This window comes from Pseudoliparis swirei, chromosome 17 (genome assembly GCF_029220125.1).
Source record: "Pseudoliparis swirei isolate HS2019 ecotype Mariana Trench chromosome 17, NWPU_hadal_v1, whole genome shotgun sequence".
Taxonomy (NCBI): Eukaryota; Metazoa; Chordata; class Actinopteri; order Perciformes; family Liparidae; genus Pseudoliparis; species Pseudoliparis swirei.
The window spans coordinates 10699484-10721596 of record NC_079404.1 but is presented as its reverse complement, the minus strand read 5'-3'; the positions used below and the strand labels follow the sequence as shown (position 1 = coordinate 10721596).

Here is a 22113-nt window from a genome sequence, read left to right as displayed (position 1 = left end):
TTGTATAGTTGATCCCTTTTTTATATTTTTTTCTCAGTATCTAAAGAGAAAAGTTGTCTTAATGACAACCCAATTCATTGCTAATGTCTACCTCCTGAATTAAACCCGTTTATATTAATTCTTCCCATTCTAGGTGGGGTTAGGCACTGCCAAGCAAAGGTGGATTTACACAAATACCATTCTGGCTTACTAACTAATGAGAAACAAGCCCCAGAAAGTTTCTGGAAAAAACAAACTTAATTTCTTTGATGAGGAGAACACACCCATGTGCACAGTGACAGCGTATTACTGGTTTATTACTTACAGTGTTCTCCGAGGACAATGGTAGAGCCGGAAATGCTACCTACCCACACTAATTCAAAACTGCATTAATCATTTCTGGGTGAATGAGAAAAAAAAGAGACTCAAACTGCCATCAGCATCATGTGATGCACAATCATGTTTTAACAAAAAGTCAAGAAACCTTCCAAATGAGATAGAAAATGTATTTTATTATGACATAACTTCAAAATGAAAGCCAACACCTATGGAAAATGTCAAAGAGGGAAGCATCACACTGTACGTCTGGATACGAGCTGTGGAAACCTGCAAAAAAAAGATAACTATTGTTAGGGTGAAGTTACCGCAGAGTCAACACAGCATGATCTCCATAAACAGAAGGTAAAGAACATTGACACATTTAATAAATTAGAGATTGCGCAGAATACTGGGCTTTTATCATAAAAACATAACAACAGTTTCATACAAAATCTACTAAAGTTGATTCTTAAAGACTTGTGACAAAGATATGTGGAGCATAACTTTTTACAGTTGAATAAAAAGTGCTTTATATTTGACAAACTATGTCATTCGTTTTTGACTTTTCTGGACTGTAACTCTTTGTTAATTAAGTAACACCATTAAATATTACACTGGTGTGCATGTTCTATTTTCATAAGCAATTTACGTATTCCCGAAGGTATCCGTGAGCAAAGGCAGGTACGTAGCTTTCATGTCCTATAAGTCTAAGCTTACATTTACATACAAGACAGAACACATGTGGCAGGGCAGTGTCATCAAATCAATAATAGCAAGTGTTGGATTGTTGCCAAGAAGTGCTAATTTTGGACATCACTTATTGCTTATAGCATTGTTAACCAACAGCTTGATGTCAATACTTGGACAACACTCTTTTTTTTTTTAAAGAAGGTTTTTCGATAAATTCCAATGACTTATCGGTCAATAAAAATAGTATGGCTATTTATTTATTTATATAGAAATAAATAAAATGGCATTTTATTTATTTATATATATATAAATAAATAAAATGGCATTTTATGAGGAACAGCTTTGCTACCAAATATCATGCATAATAGAGCCGTAAAGCTTACGAGAAGGCATGGTTTGGGGCCCTTTCTATATACTGTTCCTTGTTAACCAGGTTGTACTGAAAGTAAATTAATTGGCTACTCCATTAACAGAACATTTATGAATTTGTTTTTGGCAACACATACCGACTAGGGCTGTCTTTGGCAATAATCTCACAGTACAAGCAGTATCATGATTTAATGTCGCGATACTGTAATTCCTAGTTCACAATATACAAAAAAACAAACAGATTAGAGGTGAGTCTGCATTGGCTTGGTGTCGCAAATACACTCTCAAGTGCTATGTGTGAACTGTTTGAAGATGCAAGCGACCTGACAAAAAATAGTTTTGAGATCATCTGGGATTCACAGGAAATATCTTATAGTGCGTGACCCTGAAACTGCAGCTTTTTACTTCAGGAATCACATTGAGCTCCATCTTAACCTGTCATAGGCATGCATTATTGTGTTTGACATTTTACAGAATAAATTATGTTCTCATTGATTAAGCAGGTGAATAAATGATGGACATATTTAGCTGCAGCACGAAATCCATACATGACAGTTATCCTACATGTGTGGACGCGAGAATGAATGAAATCACAATTTGAGCCAGCTCCTACTGATCAGCTGTGGGTTTCATCTGAAACAGATACATGGCTAGCACTCATGCACTTGGCTTTACCCACATCAACCATTCCTTACATGCAATCAGTGTTGGGGGCCACAGCAGTTAGTGCTGGAAACCTGGTCGTCCTTCTTCAGCACAGTGGGCCTCACCACGTCCACATCACGATGCAGATGATCCAGTAAGCCTGTGAGGATGCTGGGGGCTCCGTAGAAATCGACCAGAAAGTAAGCCCCTCGGCTGTGCTTCTGATTGTGTTTGGTTATCCTGTAGGGCAGCAGTCTCTCCCCCAGGTTCTCCAGGTCCCTTACCACCGCGCCCCGCTCCATCAAAGTCTCAACTGTCCGCCGGAGAGCAGCCGATATCTCCGGCCGCTGCATCGCCTTCAGGATCAGGGCCAGTTCGTAGCGAGGCATGGCTTCCGCGAAGAAAATACTCGATTCACACTTTTAATTCAGCTGGCAGTGAGTCGGTGACATTGCCAGATTACTCAGCTCAAGGCAACCATGTTATGTCACGAGGGACAGTAAAGGTCTTTTGTGATGACGTGTAAAGTCTGCGTCTATGTTGATAACAAAATGAAGTATAACATTTAGAAAATACGATCTTAAAAATGTGGTGCTACTAATAAACTGCCGCTAAACGAATATATATTTATTTTAAAATTACAAAAAATAAAATACTGGGACTTGGAGGAAATTGAGCTTGCTAAGGAGGTGTGACGAGACTTCCTGGTGACACCGGACCAACATGTGTTTAAAAGCCGGAGCTGCAACTTGAATGAATGCGTCACATTGGTTTACAACTTAAATAGTCAGGAAACTGTAGATGAAATTAAAGTATTCAGTCCAAACATCGGTAAAAATGCCTCAAACTCAACCATAAAAATAAAAAAAAATCGTGTAAGCGGGTTGAAGTGAATGACACGTCATCACCAGGCGCCTGCGCACGTGCTCACAAGCGCCGCTCACTTCCCTTACTTCCAGGAGCGTGGTGAAGATGGCGGAGGAAAAGTCGAAGCCGAGTGATCTTTACAAATGCGTATATTCGTTTCTGCTAGAGAACAAGTTTACGAAGGCGGCTCAGCAGTTTATGAAACAGACTAAAGTGGTAAGCGTTGTGGTTGTCCGTCCTTAGAGTTGACGTTGCACGAGGTCTTAAAGTATAACGATAGCCATGTAACATACAGTGACCGCACAGCCGCGGGTTAAGTTAGCACGTGTAGGAGCTTGAAACACAAGTTGTGTTTCATCTACCACTTTGTTTAGTTGCAAATAATGAACGTTCACTTCTGTTAAACTGTAAATGGGAACTATAAAGGTGGTGGATTGCATTGTGTGAACATGCGACTGATTGCTACATTATGTACACGGTAAAATTCCTGAAATTGTGCGGCTGAGTCGGTGCTTCGTGTTTCCAGACTCAACAAGATCAAAATGACGAGAGCCTGGTCAACATCTACAACTTCTGGGTGAAGTGAGTTGCTTTGTTTGTTTGTCCTCATTCAACGCTAAAGGTCTATTTAGTTCATACACATATCAATTTAGTTAAAAAAATATGGCCTAGCAGCTTTGTGATTGTTGTCTCCTTTCAGAATTCCCCCAAAGCACACATCTACCGTAAAGCATACAACATATAGCAAACATAGGCACATTAGTGCTTAAAACTGGTGATATTATCAGGCGACACTTAATTGATCTGCAAATCCTTGACTTTATAATTGACTGTTTACTATTGTTGAGTAGAAAGCAGCTCCAGGATTTGTCCCCACTCTGGCCCTCTTCTGTTGTTGAAGGGAAACCTTTGCCAAAATAAACTGTACGATATTAATACAACAACGGGTCTTCCCAGATCGCCTGAAGCCAAGAAACGAAAGGCTCCTCCTAACAAGGGTAAAGCTACCAATGGCCCCTCAGCAAAGAAAGCAAAAACCAGTGCGGAGAGCTCCAGCAGCGAAGAGTCAAGCAGCGAGGATGAAAAGGCCGTGGCCAAAACAACCAAGGAAGCCCCTGCAGGTAATTACTATATGTTTCATACCTGCAAACTTGTCACCTTTCGGCAAAATTCGCCGTTTTGAAATTAAAATAGTTCATCCACGTGAATTGTGTAGATCCGAAGAGTTTTTGTTTTGGGAAAGGCAGGGGGGGGGGGGGGGGTCAACTGGCCGGCCGGCCGGCATTCATAAGATTAGAGTGAGACGTGGAGAAAATGCGATGTTGGTGTTCTTCGGAATAAAACATATTTGATGGGACGCGTCGAGTCTCGGCCAATCAGCGTCAAGATGACTACAGCGTTTGGGGGGTTCGGGTTCGCTTGAATGTCAGCCCGCTACATCTACTGCTGTAAGGTTGCACGGTGTATCGATACTAACAAAGTACCCGTACGTTAAAGACGATGTGTTTTTGCATATTTTTAGCACCGATATTTCATTAGGAGAGCCCACGATCAGAGCGCACGTGCTGCTCCGCGCCATTAAATGCTGTATCATATTTATGGCAGGTATCGTATAGAAGTTATACTTTTATGATCGTGACAACCAGGTAGAGGAAAGAACAGACTCATGGAACAGATTCATGGAACAGATTCATGGAACCGGCTCAAAGCTCAGCAGAGCACACGAGTAAAAAAAAAAAGAAAGAAAAGGAAGTTGGTTCATGAATGACTTTAACCATATTATATATAATGACAATGTAAAGTTGTTATTACTATTATTAGGGCCCGATCATTGAATTATTCAGAGAACCTTTTTTCTTAAAATGTTTGTTATTATTATTTAGATTTGTGGTCAGAAGTATCAAAAGACCGTAGTTATAAAAGCTTTGAGGTGTCATCAAACAACGTGGATGTCGTATGGCCCGTTGTCACCTTTTTCACCCCTTATGAGTTTGCAGGTATGATGTTTAACAAATTGATTGGTCCGGTTGGATTACGTCAGTTATGTGCCATTTTAAAATCTTCTGCCAGATTACAGTTTTTTTGTTTTTAGTAGCCACAGCTGTGCCTGCTAAAGCTACAGCAGCCGGTAAAGCTGCGTCAAGCAGCAGTGAAGACTCCAGTGACTCTGAAGAGAAGAAGGCTCCTGCAAAGACACCTGCACAAGTAGGAGGAAGCATCCAACTTAAAGAGTCATCCCCAACCTAGTCATTGGTGCTGGTGCATTTGTCCTATAATTTTGATTTTGATTTCTACACAAAGGCTCCTGTGAAGCCGCCTGCAGCAGTAAGGAAGAAAGACGTCAGCTCTAGCAGTGAAGAATCTGATTCTGAGGATGAGCCACCTGCCAAAGCCCCAACACCAAGTGAGTATAGAGCCAGACCTCATTAATATATTGTCATGCAACCACCTTGAATTGTGAACTCAAATTGCGGTGATGCTAAATTGTGTTTGATCTAATCTTCTCGATTTGCCTCTGTTTATTAGAACCCAAGGCTGGTAGTGTCACAGCATCCAAACCAACTCTTCCTGCTAAAGTTGCACCTCAAAAGAAGCAGGCGAGCAGCAGTGATGATAGTTCCTCAGATTTTGAAGATGAAAAACCAGCCAAGGTATATATAATTAAAAAAAGATTCTGGCCATATCTAAATACCATTACATGTTCTTCATAGTTTTGATTCCAGAGGTTATAAAAATGTAGAGCAACATCAATCCAACGGTGATTGTACGATATATATATATGTCAACGATATTCCTATGCCTGATAGGCTCCAGCTAAACCTGCCCCGGTAAAGGCTGCTGCTGCTGCATCGAGCAGTGAAGACTCTTCATCTGAAGACGAGGCTCCGCCCAGCAAAAAAACTAAACCAGGTATATTTTTGTATATCTTTTTTTACATCATTATATCCTTAAAGGCTTCCACACACAATGCAGGAGCTGGTCGGCATTTCTGAGATTGGAGTGAGACACGGAGAAAATGTGATGTGGTGCTCTTTGCAATAAAACATCTTTGACGTGTCGAGTCTTGGCCAATCAGCGCTAAGATGTCTACAGCGTCTTCATTGGGGGTTTAGGGCTAGCTTGAATGTCGGCTCGCAACATCTACTGCTGTAATGTTGCATGGTGTATCGACACGATGAAAAAAACTTTATTAAAATAGCACGCGATCAGAGCGCTTGGAACTCCGACTCTTCTGAAGATGAAGCAGCAGTTTCACTTCAAACGCATATCTGTAAAGTTATGCAACTCTACAATTGCTCATACTTATGGAAGGATCTATGTAGTCATCTGGTCAGATACAGATAAAAGGCCTACATAGCCTTGTATAACCAATGCTATTTTGGCTCCATGTAGTTTTCATTAATATCTTGCTGTAGCCTAATACTAATATTAATGCCATTTGTGAAGTGTTCAAAAGCTGGGCAGGAACACGCTGGTAAAGAGAACCATACCGATGTTTTATTTATTTTGAAAATTATAATAAATATACCAGTATCGAATACTGGTATTGTGGTATCAGGTATGATATTTTTGGCAGGTATTGTATAAAAGTTATAATTTTGTTATCGTGACAGTCCTATCAGGAGGTAGTGGCAAAAATAGTACTAGGCCCCGACTACTGACGTAGTCAGAGCGGAGGAACTATTGTTCTTAAAATGTTTTATTACCTTCAGCTTTCAACAAAACCCTGTGGTGTCACTTTTTTCACCCCTTATGAGTTGGCAGGTATGAATATAATAGCTCAACAGTGTTGAGTTATAAAGGATGAGTGGTGCTGGGAATATCAATTAACATCAGAGGTTTATTGCACTTTACATTTGTTAACATGTTACTGATGTTTAGTCAGTTCCGCTACCTGGAAACAGCTCATTTTTATTTTTTTATACATAATATAGTCCGTCCTGATATCTTCTCACCAGCTGGGAAGTAGACGTTGCTTTTGGTTGTGTCCATAAAAAAACAAACCGCCAGCACCCTTTTTGGGAGTTCAGAATTCTGAAGTTAGACCGCCCACCATGTTTGTCCTATTTGAAGACCAGACGGTGTCAAAAGTGCCTCACGTATTGGACAGAGGGCCTGAGGTCTGTGTGGTGACAGTCTCCTTTTGTCTCGGTAGGAGGATACAGTGCAGTCCCACATCCTGCTTCAGCCCAGAAGGCACCGGCCAAAGTCACCCCCGCTAAAGCTGTCCCAGTCAAACTCGCCGTTGCTAAAGAGTCCTCCTCCGAGGATTCCAGTTCAGAGGAGGAGACGGCAAAAAAGCCTGCAGCTAAACCTGCACCAACCAAGACTACCCCAGCTAAGAAAGACGAGTCCTCAAGCTCAGGTAATAGACACCAGATTTTGCACATGTAAGATCGGCATTTCTGTAAAAGTGACTATATTTCTAGGAATAACTTTAATTTAGTTTAATTTAAGTATCTCTTTGCCTGTTTTACCATTTCGTCAACACTAGTTTTCATCATTGAAGTCCAGCATGAGCATGATTTTCAAGTATACCCCAGCATTTGTTACTACATGCACTCCAATTGCCACATTAATAGCTATACCCAGCTAAAACTAATGCAGTCTAATTTCAATAGTCACGCAATACATTCTAACTTCATTGAGGCTATACGGTTCAGCTTTTGCTTAACCTAACATGAAGAACAAATGTGTTCCAGGGCTGTTTTACGCAGTATTAGATTTATCTGGGTGTACCAATAAATAAGCATTTTAGTGTACATTGCTGTCTTTTGACAAAATAACAAATATGTATTATGTCTATTCAGAAAGCAGCTCTGAAGATGAGGCTCCAGCGAAACCTGCCGCTAAATCTGCAGCCACGCTGAAGCCTGCTGCTCCACAGCCCCTAAAAAAGGCAGCAGAGAGCAGCTCTGATTCAGAGGACTCTGAGGATGAACCGGTGAAGGTCAAGCCAGCAGCTACACCTGCAGCAAAGCCTGCTACACCTGCAGCAAAGCCTGCTGTTGATGCAGAGAGCAGCTCAGACTCTGACTCATCTGAAGACGAAGCAGCAGCTAAGCCTAAACCTGTAGCTAAGCCTGCTACGCCTAAGTCTGCAGCTAAGCCTGTATCAAAGCCTGCTACTGCAGCAGAGAGCAGTTCAGACTCTGACTCATCTGAAGACAAAGCAACAGCAGTAAAGGCTAAGCCTGCAGCTAAGCCTGCAGCTAAGCCTGCAGCTAAGCCTGCAGCAGCAGAAAGTAGCTCAGACTCAGATTCTTCTTCTGAAGATGAAGCAGCAGTCAAGGCTAAACCTGGTAAGCCTGCATCAAAGCCTGCTACACCTGCAGCAAAGCCTGCTGTTGCAGCAGAGAGCAGCTCAGACTCCGACTCATCTGAAGATGAAGCAGCAGCAGTCAAGGCTAAACCTGCTGTAGCTAAGCCTGCGACGCCGAAGCCTGCTACCTCTAAGCCTGCAGCAAAGCCTGCTACTCCAGCAGCAAAGCCTGCGGATAGCAGCTCAGACTCTGATTCTTCTTCTGAAGATGAAGCAGCAGTCAAGGCTAAACCTGCTACTCCTGCAGCTAAGCCTGCTATACCCAAGTCTGCAGCTAAGCCTGCTGCTGCTGCTGCTGCAGAGAGCAGCTCAGACTCCTCTTCTGAAGATGAAGCCGCAGTCAAGGCTAAACCTGGTAAGCCTGCATCAAAGCCTGCATCAAAGCCTGCTACTCCTGCAGCTAAACCTGCTACCCCTGCATCAAAGCCTGCTGCTGCAGCAGAGAGCAGCTCAGACTCTGACTCATCTGAAGATGAAGCAGCAGTCAAGGCTAAACCTGCTGTAGCTAAGCCTGCTACGCCTAAGCCGGCATCAAAGCCTGCTACTCCTGCAGCTAAACCTGCTGTTGCAGCAGAGAGCAGCTCAGACTCCGACTCATCTGAAGATGAAGCAGCAGCAGTCAAGGTTAAACCTGCTGTAGCCACTCCTGCATCAAAGCCTGCTACTCCTGCAGTAAAGCCTGCAGATAGCAGCTCAGACTCTGATTCTTCTTCTGAAGATGAAGCAGCAGTCAAGGCTAAACCTGCTACTCCTGCAGCTAAGCCTGCTACACCCAAGTCTGCAGCTAAGCCTGCTGCTGCAGCAGAGAGCAGCTCAGACTCTGACTCCTCTGAAGATGAAGCAGCAGTCAAGGCTAAGGCTGTAGCTGCTAAACCTGCTACACCCAAGTCTGCAGCTAAGCCTGCTACACCCAAGTCTGCAGCTAAGCATGCTACACCCAAGTCTGCAGCTAAGCATGCTACACCCAAGTCTGCAGCTAAGCCTGCTGCTGCAGCAGAGAGCAGCTCAGACTCTGACTCATCTGAAGATGAAGCAGCAGTCAAGGCTAAGGCTGTAGCTGCTAAACCTGCTACACCCAAGTCTGCAGCTAAGCATGCTACACCCAAGTCTGCAGCTAAGCATGCTACACCCAAGTCTGCAGCTAAGCATGCTGCACCCAAGTCTGCAGCTAAGCATGCTGCTGCAGCAGAGAGCAGCTCAGACTCTGACTCATCTGAAGATGAAGCAGCAGTCAAGGCTAAGGCTGTAGCTGCTAAACCTGCTACACCCAAGTCTGCAGCTAAGCCTGCTGCTGCAGCAGCAGAAAGCAGCTCTGACTCTGATTCCTCTTCTGAAGACGAAGCAGCAGTCAAGTCGAAGCCTGCATCAAAGCCTGCTGCTGCAGCAGAGAGCAGCTCAGACTCGGAGGACGAGGAAGTACCAGCGAAAGCCAAGCCAGCAGCTAAATCTGCTACCCCGGTCAAAAAGCCTGCGGCTAAGCCCGGAGCAGCAGATAGCAGTTCTGACTCTGACAGCTCAGACTCTGAGAACGAGGTCGCCAAACCTGCAGTGAAGAAAGGAGCAGCAGCGGCCCCTGCTGGCACGCCCAAAGCCACAAAGGCAGCTCCAACAAAGAAGGCTGGGGATAGCAGCTCAGACAGCTCTGATTCAGAGACTGAGACCAAGGCCACCCCTGCTAAGCCTGCAGTCACCAATGGAAAGGTGGTAACACCGATGGCAGCATCACCCAAGACCCCAACAAATCCAGCAGAGTCCTCATCCAGTGACAGCAGCTCTGACGAAGAAGTGGCCAGTAAAAATACTGTAAAACCCGGTACACCTGCTTCTAAACCTCAGGAGAGCAGCAGCAGCTCCTCAGATGAGGAGGAAGCACCAAAAAAGGCAGCCACGGCACCCTCCACCCCCGCAACAAATAGTGAGTCCCAAACAAATACTGATGTGGCCACTTGAGCTTTGTGATATATTTGATTTCCCTGGTTAACGACACTCTGGACCCCTCAAATAGCCTTTTCAAATGTTCACTGGTCTCTTAAATGTTGCACAATTTCATGCACCTTTGGTTTACAGAACACTTTATTGTTGACTGATTCACAATTGTTCTCCACTTATATGAGCAGCACAAGTAACTATTTCCTATGTATCCAGGTACCAATGGAAAGAGTAAAAGAGATGAAGAATCACCAGAAAGTGAAGAGGAAGAGACGGAAGTCAAGACACCGAAAACCAAGAAGACGACCACCACACCACAAACGTTTCCTAAAGCCCATAAGAAGGTAAACCTGCTAGACTGGAACTTAGCCTGAGTTTCCTGAAGGGGAGGAGCCATCATTTAATAGAAATGACTTTGTCTTTCAGACCTCCAACGTACCATTCCGTAGAATAAGGGAAGAAGAAGTAGCAGTGGATCCCCGTCTGCAGGACAACTCTTTTGACGCCAAGGTAAGCTCAATAACCGCTGTCGGCATTCTTACAATCCATTAATGATCCTAGTGATATATTCATTTACTCTGAAACCGTGTGTTAATTATATCTGCTATTCCAGTTTGGATCCAGAGGCGACTGGGGCCAGAAAGCTAACGATGCGCTCAGGTTTACAAAAGGAAAGTCATTCCGCCAAGAAAAGATAAAGAAGAAGAAGGGAAGCTACTGCGGTGGCGCCATCTCCACAACAATCAACTCTATTAAGTTTGACAGTGATTAAGGACCGTCTTAATTTGGTCCCTCCCACCTGAACGTTGCTGTACCTGAGATCAAGACTATCCATAGTTGTCTGCGTCGTCCATCATCACTGTCCAGCAGCACACTCGCAGGGATGTGAATCGCTGAGCTGGCACTTTGGTTTGAGTTTGGTTTGCTGCCCGTAGTTCATCATGGAGGGCGTTGGTGTGTTTCTCTGACCTGGAGCAACAGTTAGTGAAACTTTGGCTGCAAGAGAAGTGTCCCAACTGATTATAAACTACTGCTAAAGGTTGGCATGCATGTGACATTACCACTTATAGCCACTAGGTGGCTGCAGGCCACCTGATAATGGAAAAAAGAACGTGTGTATGTTGGGGCGCTTTTTTTAATCGTATTTGTTGCATCCCGTGACATTGTTAGGCTACTATATTCTCGTTCGTCTGTGTTAATGACGCATGCATCCCACCGGGTTCTTTGTGATGGTGTGTTAGGGAAATGCTGGTATTGATTTTTAATGGATAACAGGATTTCAACAAGTTGTTTGGTTTGTCAACTTTTATTTGGCCACATTTGAGTGGAGAGGACTCGGCGCTGTTTTTTTCCCCATCTTTACATTACACAAACATTTGTAGTAGAACTGAATTTTATACTATGTATTAAGTTGTATTCCATTTAATTGTACCTCAGGAGGTATTTTTCATCCTATTCTAAACCCTTTTACTTTGAAATGATTTCTTCTGATAAGATATTTCTGTACTTCAGTGGTATCAAATGTATAACTCACCAACGCAACGGAGCACTGTGTCTTTCAATTCAAAGTTCCTGTATGAAGATTTGTTCATGAACCTTTTATTAATTCTTGTAGCTGTAATTAAAACCTAAACGCTTACATGTTTTTTTACTCAAATAATACTGCTGCTAATATGTCTTCAGTTTCTAATTTACCTGAGTTTGACCTCTGTAGAACTAGGCATGGAGTCGATGTCTTCATTATTCATTTCCTAATAAGCTGCTGTCCTCTAGTTCCAAACATGCCGACACTCGTGAACTCCTCTGGAGATGGATCGGTGTTGTTTCCGGCTAAGGAGTGGGAAGTTTGGGAACCAGTTGTTCCTCTGGAGGCGAAGCGGAGCCCTCACTTCCCTCCCAGCCACGCGATGGCGGTCTGGTAGCTGCTGCAGTGTCGCTGCTGCTGTGGGTCACGCTGCACAGAGGCGGGGCCTCACACTTCTTAACCAATCCCAAGGCTCTTGTTTTAATTCAATTCAGTTTATTTTGTATAGCCCAATATAACAAATTAGCCTCAGGGCTTTACAGTCTGTACACAGACAACCCTGCAAATTATATGATGAGGTGGTTAATGCAAAATAGTTTGAAGTATTTCGTCGATTGATAGCCCATGAACACCTGCTATCAACAGCACTCGTTATGAAGAAGGAAGTGCTGGTGGACAAGGCTCGACAGCAGAGGAAATGTGTTTTAAAGAATTAGAGCGGAATATTGAATTACAAGTCTGTATTTAACGTGTTTTTAAGACCAAATTCCTCTGGGTCATTATTGATCATAAAGTAACATGAAGACATATTGAATATATAAATTGTAAAATGTCAAAGTATACTTGTAGAAATGTACTAAATTCTAAGGCCTTCCATATTATGTGTTGCCCACTTAGTTAACTTCCATATATATCTTATTGTGTGGTCAACCTATAAAACATTTATATATAAAGGCTTGTTACAAAGATGAGCAATACCCATCATGAAAAGGGCTGGTTACTATGGTTACTATGAGCATACAAATCCATTGTTTGTCAGATCTCATGTTATGACATTGAATGATTTGGTATATTATAAAATAACGCAAACAATGTACAGAGCTAAAGAAAAGTGACAGCCTGTGGACAAAGATGTTTTCAATACATGAGTGTAAATATGATTTGAGAGATGTTTCTAAGTTTACTGTACAAAAAGCTAAAAAAAGGGATTAAAAGATTTATCTCTATTGTAAGAGTTCAACTATTGAACAACGCCAACATAAATGTAAGAATGGTCACCTTTTTGATTTTCATAAGGATTGTTTAGAAAACTATTTTTGAGGGTTACAAGTGTGAATGAAATACATATTAAATAGATATACATATATACTGTATATATGTATTTCTTTTCTTTTTATATCTAAGTAATTATCTGATTTAGTTGGTAAGAATTTCGGAGTAGAATATATAAGTATTAATAATAATAATAATTCTTTGAATTTAGATAGCTCTTTTCTAGACACTCAGACGCTTTGCATAAGACAGACAAACAGAACAAAACTATATCTGCGTATCAGCTTAGCAGTGGCTGTCGAGACCATGACGACGGATGATTTGTCCAAGGGGAAGGATGTAAATGATGAAGAGGAGGGGACCAAGCACAGAACCTTGAGGGACACCGTGGGTGCCTGGGGAGGTGGAGGATACAGTTGTTTATGCCAATGGTTCTCAACCTTTTGTGAGTTATGTAAACCATGTGAAATATTTTTTTCAACTGAGTACCCCCTGACCAGTGCAAAGCATTTTGTGTTAAAAAACTAATGTAATACGCAGCATTTTGCATAGAATATAGAATATATATACAATTCAGTTTATGAACTTACACGTACCCCCATTTGAGAACCACTGGTTTTAGGCAATGAATTGATGGTCTGAGATACGTGAACCTGGACAGGGCCTAAGCCGTGCTTCTGCCTTTACCTTTCCAGTCATTTTTTGTTGTGTATGTTAGATTGTGGCTTTACTTTTTATATTTAATGATTGACTGAATAAAACACACTACAGAAAAAGTATTGGTTTGTCGAAGGAAAACCCAAACCTATGTTGGAGAGTTTAACATTTTAAGGATTCGGTGTTCTATTATTGGGATATCTCAACATTTGGACTACCTTAAAGAAATGCATTTTTCACAAATAGGAAACATTTATGTTTTGGAAATACATGGTTCTTATCAGAAAGTGTTGTAAAGTTGATACAACTGTAAGGATGTTGGGTTTAAAATAATGTTATGATCCGTGTGATTTAAGCTCAGAGGAGAACAACGGAGAGGAGCTCTTCAGCCTCCTCTCCTGCCCAGCAGTCACTTCCTGTGTGGGTATCAGGCCAATGCAGAGTGGGGGCCGAGGACAAGAGGACAATCTCTTAATGGGCAGCACACACACACCAACACACACACACCTCTTTTCCCTTCAGACTGACAGAGCGAACACAAGTAGGCAGAACAACAATCAAACTTACAAGTCAAGCAATAAAATGTAATCAGTTTTACATAGAGTTATCTTTATTAAAAACATCTTTAATATTGCATTTCTTTTAACATCCGTCTTTTATAAAGTGTTTCAGTGGGCAATGATAATTAGAAGAATACACACTCTGAACAGTACATTGTAAAGCAAGAAGAGCATCATTGATCTTTTCAGGGGCAAAATGAAGACGCACTTGGGCCAGCAGACGGGATGAAGAGGCGCCAACAAGATTACAGACGTCTGCCTTCTGTCCCACCGAGGAATAACGACGGGTCTGTTTGCGTGGGGCACCGACATACTGCAGCGTTTACACAGCTGAAGGTCACATAACATTCATTCTTTTGCAGTAAAACGGGTTAAATGCAAACATAAAGGAGCGTTTTCTTAGCATTTGACAAGGAGTCACAGGAACCTGCTGGCAATGAATTCCTCTATAGAAGACATAATAATGGTTTTCATATATACAAATACCCAGGATGACGGGGACAGGCCTGCTGGAGGAGCCTTTCAGGGACAGAGTGCTGAGTCAGCACGCTCCAGTCACCACATTGACAGCGTGAACGACAGCAACACGTGCGAATGGAGATGCATCTCAGAGCCAATGAGTCCGTTGCATTAATTGTCCGTTTGAAGCGTGGAGACCCGTTGGCGGTAAACAGAGGTCTCCCATGCTCACGCAGCCTCTATTGGGTCTTCGGCGTGGCGAAGTCCCAGGCCGTATCCTGGGCGCACTTACACATGGCCCGCACCAGCCGAGTGAAGCCCATGTCCTTCGGTTTCTCCAGGCCGCGCATGAGCCGCTGCTTCATGATGGCGATGAACTCCCGATTACTGAGCTCTCCATTCCCTGAGGAAGATAGACAGGGGGAGAGAGGAGGAGGAGGAGGGAGCGAAAGGAAGATGGAAAGGCGGCGAGATGACAAAATAATAGAGGAAGAGGCAGTGAACGACGGAGACAACGGACATTTATTGATGATTTTCCACCCGTCGCTTGAGGCTTTATTTGCTTCCGCGTATAACGTCGGCCACACTTACCGTCGCAGTCGAACAGAGCGAACACCACGTCACACACGTGGTCCGACAGCTCCACTTTGGCCACGGTGCGGGCCACCTGCTTCATGGTGACTGGACGAGAGGGAGGAAACCACAGGCGGAGAGATTCACCGTTTGTGGATGACGACAACAGAAGAGCGTGTCACACAAGCCAGCTCCTAGCGGCTCAAGTGGAGGACATTGTGTGTGCGAGTCAAACTGCTCGTGATCAATAGCGGGCAGGACTCCCATTCAGACATTTCTGACAGTGAAAGAGAGAGAAGGGGGGGAGAGGAATAGACAGCAGGACATCTCGCGGAAATCGAGACTGGCCGAGGGAAATGAAATAAAAGCCATTCCAGAGGGAGAAAAATGATAAGATGATAAAAACCTTCATAGTCTCAGACTTCAAAAAGGCACAGAAGTGGAGGAGGAAAATGAAAGAGAAACAGAGGAGTATGAGGAAGAGGAGAGGGTGGGGATGAAAGGGACAAAATCCCATTAGTGGCCTTCTTGTCTACCTTTAACAATGAGCAGTTCCAGAGAACACAGATGGGAAACTATTAAAAGGGGGTGGAATCATCAGAGTGAGATGAAAGACGGACACCAAGAGAAACACAAGATCTAAAAGAGGAGAGAGGAGTACAAGCGCTCCTTAAAAGAACACTTCACGCAGAGCATGAGCATTTTCAGCTTGTGTCATCGTCTGTAAACAGATGTTTGAGGTTTCTTGAGCCACCGGTCCCCGTGGAGGCCTGAGAGACGAGCTCAGCCTTCTTCAGGGATACGAGGCAACAAGAGGCGACTTACACACACACACACACACACACACACACACACACACACACACACACACACACACACACACACACACACACACACACACACACACACACACACACACACACACACACACACACACACACACACACACACACACACACACACACACACACACACACACACACACACACAGAGAGAGAGAGAGAGAGAGAGAGAGAGAGAGAGAGAGAGAGAGAGAGAGAGAGAGAGAGAGAGAGAGAGAGAGAGAGAGAGAGCCAGAGAGAGAGAGAGAGCCAGAGAGAGAGCCAGAGAGAGCTTATGGGAAAAGCCGACTATTGACTGATCCTTTATATAAACAGTGTATGTTTGTTAACAGATGCACCCGTCGCTCCTCGGTTGTATCTCTAAGAAAGTAGTTGCTCAGTGAGAGCTAGCTGGAGTATTATACCACACTTAATGTTACCACGGTAACCACAGGTGATGCCAAATCAACCAGGACTGAAATCTTTAGGAGTGCAATGTTCTCGTCTGGCTTTAGGCTACTTTAGAAGTGTTGGTTGAACTTTTGGGATCCTCCAGCTTCCAGGAGACGGACACCACCCTGGAGCCCCCATGGATGCCGCCCTGCTCTCCCTCCCCCAGTGATGAAGGTGTCGGCGTGTGTCAGTGGGAGCCTGCAAAATTAACTGTCATGTGTGCATGTTGGAAGTTCTTGGATTTAAGGACGCGCTCTCCTGCAGGCCTGGAGGAAGAGGCAGTAGATAAATGGATGGACAAGCCAATGACCAATGGCTGACCATGGACTGGGAGCAGAGCCAGGCAAAAGAAGACGTGGGCAGCCTGGCCGGCGGAGTGTTAACAGCTCTGAGAGAGCGAGAGTGAAAGTGATAACAGTTGAGTCTAAAAGGGAGTAATTATGGAGGAAAGTGAGAATGTCAAGAGGAAAAGGCCAAATGTGGGCGTACCTTTGTCTATGGAGGCTCCAGCCATGTGGTAGAAACTGAGGGCCGTGTCCACGTCGTTCACGTTCTTCAGGAAGGTGAAGAAATTCTCCACCTCCTCAAAATTGATGCCCTGCGCAAGACGGGAAGATAGAGAAAATGAGTCTGGGGGAGGAACTCTCGACCAATCAGAAACAAATCATTCCTGCCGTTCTGCCTCGAGAGCTGCCCTTTCATTACGAAACAGAGCCCAACATCGTCGCTACAAGAGACGGTTACATTTTAATAGCGGCTCAGCAGTGTGACACAAATGACAAGAGGCGTGAACAGCGTTCCCTGGAAAGACGGGAACAGACTGTGGAAAGACAGACGGACGCATCGCCACACAGCTGAGGAGCTCATTTGCAAAGAAAAGTGAGCATCTGGTCTCAGGCTGTACACAACACGCTTCCCGTCTACATTACAGGTTCTGCCGATAAGAGCCACACAGGGATTACAAAGGGGTGGGGAAGAGAGAGAGAGACGACTCCGTAACACCCGCCTCGTCTTCTTCCTCATACCTTGGAGACACGGTAGCTTCCCTGCTCTCAATTTTCTTTTCTCGGCTCAGCACTGCATTTAACCATCGAAGGTGCCTAATTAAGGCTCATGTGATGCTCACATCTTTGGCTCAAACAATTAAAGTTCATGTTTTTTTCTGCAACACTTCAGGTTATACGATATGCATCGGCTTGTCTTCAGCCAATGGACTGATGGGGCTCACTGGGTCAGGCAAACCACTGGAAACGGAGGCGGGATAGGGAACGACTCATGTCGGCTCCCAGCCCTCTGCAGCTTCAATATTTTAAAGTGATTTGCTGCGTTTGGTCCGTCCCAGTGGAGTCGTTTGACTTGCTTAGAGCGAGATGGTGGTGTTTTGTGAAAGTATGTCTAGTGGAAGGAAAGTGAAAACGGTTGTTTGCAAGAAACCATGCATCTGAATTAAACTAAATAAGTATACTGTGTAAACCCAGTTTGTTTATTGATAGAAGAGCAACAAACGAGGACAAAGGATCAAGGCTTTATTAAAAGGCTCAAAAAGAAATGGAGTATTTATGCCCTGCTGCTGAGCACTGGCTTCTCTGTATTTTGGTCACCACAAACCGAGATAGTGGAAGGTCGAGGAGTCGGCGAGAGTAGGTGTCAAGTGGATAACGTCCCCGAGTGTGCTGTCCTCTCCGAGTGACATTACTTTACATCCGGTCTGTCTCACACTGTCCGAGCACAATCTCCTTTTCCTCTCAGGCACACACACATCCTCACATGTAGTCCACTTAGTTAAAACCCCCAAATGTAGAGCCATAGAAAGCCACAAATCACCAAACAGTTATCCCAGAGTCCTGTAGAAACGTGGAGAAGAACACACACACACACACACACACACACACACACACACGTATCTACCTGTGCATCCTTAAACATCTTCTTCAAGCCCTTCTGCATCTGCTTGAGTTTACGGGACTGGACGCCGCTGTAGGCCAGCAGCATGCCCCCAAACTGTCTCTCGCTGATTCTGCCGCTCACAGGATCGTTCCTCTCAAACTGTAGTGAGAGAGACGGATGAAGACTGAGTGCTGTTCAGAGGGACACACTAATTAATAGGAGGAGGGCATATGGTGAGATGGGAAACAGTAAATACTGGTGTCAGGCTTCAAGTTAAATCACACTTGGCACTGGAGACACTAAATCTGCATGTGCACGCTTTTATTGTTTTTAACAATGGTCCACTTGAGCATGGCTTAACAGGAGTGGGCCGTGGCAGAGGTCTCTCTCTCTCTCTCTCTCTAGATCCGAATAACGATATGTCCAACAACACTGATCGGTCGCTGTAACTGCAGAGGCAGGGGAGGGGTCTGGTGTCACTGAGGAGACAGAAGATGACTTTTATAACTAGATGTCACAGCTTTGAGAGTGACACTGGCCAGCGCTGACAGACAATCTGCATGGTGCTTCTGTCATCCTCCACCGTGGTTCTCATTCCTTTCATATACAACGTTCACCCATCACTCACCTCCGAACATTTTTCGGGGTTTATTTGTGTGTTTACCTGGGGACTAAATGTAACAAGGATAGTAATATGTACAGCTGTCCGCTGTCAGTTATCATCGGCTGAATATGTGCAGCAGGTATTACGATTTAAGGTGACAGCAAAGCTGTAGCATTCACGTGTATTTATTATAATTGTAAGCAATAGCACAGAAAACCAGTTGATGATAACTCGGAGTACAATACCCACTCGTTCCCTTTCCTCTTTCATTACCTCGAGTTTGAGCACATCATGCTGCAGTTTCCTCTGAAACTCCAGAAAGCTGCCGATGGTAAGTTTTCCCTTCAGGTCGACTCCAAAGAAGTAGGTGGTGAGAGCCGAGCTGCAGCCGGCTGTCTTCAGCGTGTTCCCTGTGGTCGAGCGGTCACGATGCCGCATGCCCATACTGGTCTGGGAACGAATGATGCTCTGGACCTAAGGATTGAGGGGGACCAAGTCAGCCAGGATGATGGAGTAGACTCGGCATCAGAAGTACTTGTGACCATTTACTTAAAATAACCCATTAATAATCTCATAATAATACCGTTGCTTATGTTATCATACAACTGCAAACTATCAAAAGCCAGTGAGGTCTGTAGAAGTCGATCACTCGGTTAAAAGCATCTTTCATTCATTTTCTACATCATGAGGTTTAATCTAAAAACCCTCTATACAAACAATACAGGACACATAATACAGTCCATCATAAACCCCATCACATCCACTGGTAGAGATCATGATGCATTACAGAGAGCAGAGCTCAGCACTTATCTTTTCCCTCTGAGAAAACGTCACAGTGCACATCAACCCTCCTTTAGCGGGCCGTCAGTGTGAGTCACTGGTTACTGTTATGCAATCAGACGCTACTGTAGATACAGCACCGGCCAAACGTGTGGCCCGGCTGCTTCAACCACATGTCTCTTTCTATATGCCGATTGTGTGCGGTCAGTTACCTGTTCAAACTCCTCCAGATCCACCTCTCCATCACCGTTCAGATCAAACATCTTGAATGCAATCTCAAAGTTCCTTTGGGGAGCTGGACACAAAAACACATTCTGAAATCAATACGACAAAATGTGAGAGAGTGAAATGAGTTCTCAGTATAGCGGGATAACAAGGCCGAGTTCACAGTGTTAGCACCCACGGTTTATAATTACAGCACAGAAGCGAATGGTTAGACAAACATTACTTCCATTTAGAGTTTGATGTAGACACTCAGTCTTTTAGCTCTTCTCTCTTGCCACCCAACCAGTCGAGGCAGATGGCCGCCCACCCAGAGACCATTCTGCCCACGATATGTAACCGTCTTTTGAACTTATTCAAACATTGTTTATTTGATTAATTATAGAGCCACGGCAAAAATATCCTATTTGGTCAATTATTTTCAATGCTTCACTTCTTACTACTGTGCACAACTATAACCAATTCTTTCTTTAGCAAACCGACACCCTCAAGGGATGTATTAAGGATAATAATACGGGGAAATGAAATCAATTATCTGATTGGTTGAGAGTGAGTCACAGGCTGTACTGTATTGAGCCAGAATGAACGGTACACCTGTTTACATTCATCCGAGCGTCCATATCAGTGCGCACTGAAACTAACGGAGATTTTGTGCGACCGTTCGTTGTCATTTCAATCACTGCCTGCGCAGCAACAGGTGCAAACTCTCTCTAATGCTGGTTAAAAGCAAGAGAAATCATGTCAGTGAGTAGACATGAATCTGAAAGTTCCTTTCAAAGCTACCTGACACCAAATCTCAATGAAAGGCAGTGCTGGAGTAATACCGTCTCTGGAGGAGGCACTTCAACACCGAGCCACCGGCAAACAGCCAGAGTGGTCGGAAGCGAGATCATCAGAGACGACGGGGACATGAGAAACGTTTTCCACGGATGCACAATTAATGGAGAAATCCAAAACAACATGAACAAACGTTAACAACAGCCTAATGTTAGTCTGTCGAGTCCCAAGTCACTTGTAACTTTCATTTATTGAGTTTAAACAGTCATTTTTGTTATTTTGATGGCAACTTTTATAAAATGAGCAATATGAATAAATGAGATGGTGCGATATATAGCTGGGCTAACAAACATGATGTTCCCAACTGGTTCTTCTGTTGCATGGCAACAACCCCACATACCAGGCTACTGAAATGTGATACACACAATTTGGTGGCTACAATTATTTTGTGCTGAAAGGCAGCTTTTTATTTACTTATAATATATTTATAATGTCGCATGCAACCGTATTATAAAAGCAATAAGAAACTCGAACTGGACATTATTGACGATACAGTACTGCCTGTTGTACCTTATTGCATAATTAATTGACACTTATGTGGAATTATTCAGACTGTATGAAAGCAGTAAAAATGTGAACCTGTCTGTGTCGGTGAGGAAAAATCGTCCGTTTTGGTGGCCGTGTTACATGGATTGAAACCAACCATAAAGCATAACGTCGGGTCTGCCTAAAAATGACTCGTCCTTGAAGAAATCCCTAGAAACTTCCTCCAAATGAACAGATTAGATTAAATGGTTAAGATAAACTAGGGATATGACTTTACATTGGAGTGTAAGAGCCTTATTTTCATGACTATAAACTGTAATTTCCTGTGACATTTACTCTCTGTATTCACCACCAATACTAGATCCAAAGCCACATCACCTTGGGAGACACACATTATGAACCTGGACAGAACTGGAAATCATACTGAACAGAGACAGCTCCGGAACCTGGCGGAAAATATCATTGTTTCCATCTTAAACTGATGCAGAAGAAAAAACGCACAGAGGAGGAAATGAAAAGCTCTTCTCTGGATTTGATTTCTGATCAATGTGTGGATTTGAAGGATGTGGGATTGAAGGGGATGAGTCGTATATGCAGTATTAGAGTCGTATATGCAGTATTAGATCTGTGCAGTCAACAAAGTACTTACTGGACAGCACAGTGGTGAGGAAGATGTAGTCAGAGAAGGAGATAAGGCCACATTCCCCCAATGTGAAGAATATGCTGTCCTCATCTGCAAACTTCTCCCTCTCCTGGGTGATCTTCTGCTCATTTAGGTTTATGGAAAAGAAAAAGCTATATTAAAAACATTTCACATAATTCAGCACAAGTCTTACAGCTTTTACAGGTGACTTTGT

The 22113-nt window shown here is 43.7% G+C and overlaps 3 protein-coding genes across 3 annotated transcripts in view; 1 reads left to right on the top strand and 2 right to left on the bottom strand.

Annotated features, from left to right (window-relative positions):
- Positions 1-2057: 2057 nt before the first annotated feature.
- Positions 2058-2390, bottom strand: mrps6 (mitochondrial ribosomal protein S6). Its single transcript, XM_056436216.1, has one exon. It carries the CDS (start codon positions 2388-2390, stop codon positions 2058-2060), a length of 333 nt encoding a protein of 110 aa, XP_056292191.1.
- A 571-nt stretch (positions 2391-2961) lies between these two features.
- On the top strand, positions 2962-11759 carry nolc1 (nucleolar and coiled-body phosphoprotein 1). The gene is made up of 12 exons (XM_056436064.1): positions 2962-3084; positions 3395-3450; positions 3826-3989; positions 4961-5073; positions 5170-5272; positions 5395-5519; positions 5676-5778; positions 7025-7234; positions 7680-10106; positions 10337-10464; positions 10547-10630; positions 10734-11759. The coding sequence occupies exons 1-12, from the start codon at positions 2974-2976 to the stop codon at positions 10890-10892; spliced, it is 3783 nt and encodes a 1260-aa protein (XP_056292039.1). The 5' UTR covers positions 2962-2973; the 3' UTR covers positions 10893-11759.
- Positions 11760-14162: 2403 nt separating this feature from the next.
- micu1 (mitochondrial calcium uptake 1) overlaps positions 14163-22113 on the bottom strand; it is a 32344-nt gene continuing 24393 nt past the window's right edge. The window contains exons 6-12 of the mRNA XM_056436026.1: positions 21906-22020; positions 19924-20006; positions 19205-19405; positions 18349-18486; positions 16930-17038; positions 15185-15274; positions 14163-14996 (exon numbers count right to left, since the gene is read on the bottom strand). Coding sequence (XP_056292001.1) covers positions 14833-14996; positions 15185-15274; positions 16930-17038; positions 18349-18486; positions 19205-19405; positions 19924-20006; positions 21906-22020 — 900 coding nt within the window. The 3' untranslated portion in view covers positions 14163-14832. The remainder of the gene's footprint in view (positions 14997-15184; positions 15275-16929; positions 17039-18348; positions 18487-19204; positions 19406-19923; positions 20007-21905; positions 22021-22113) is intronic.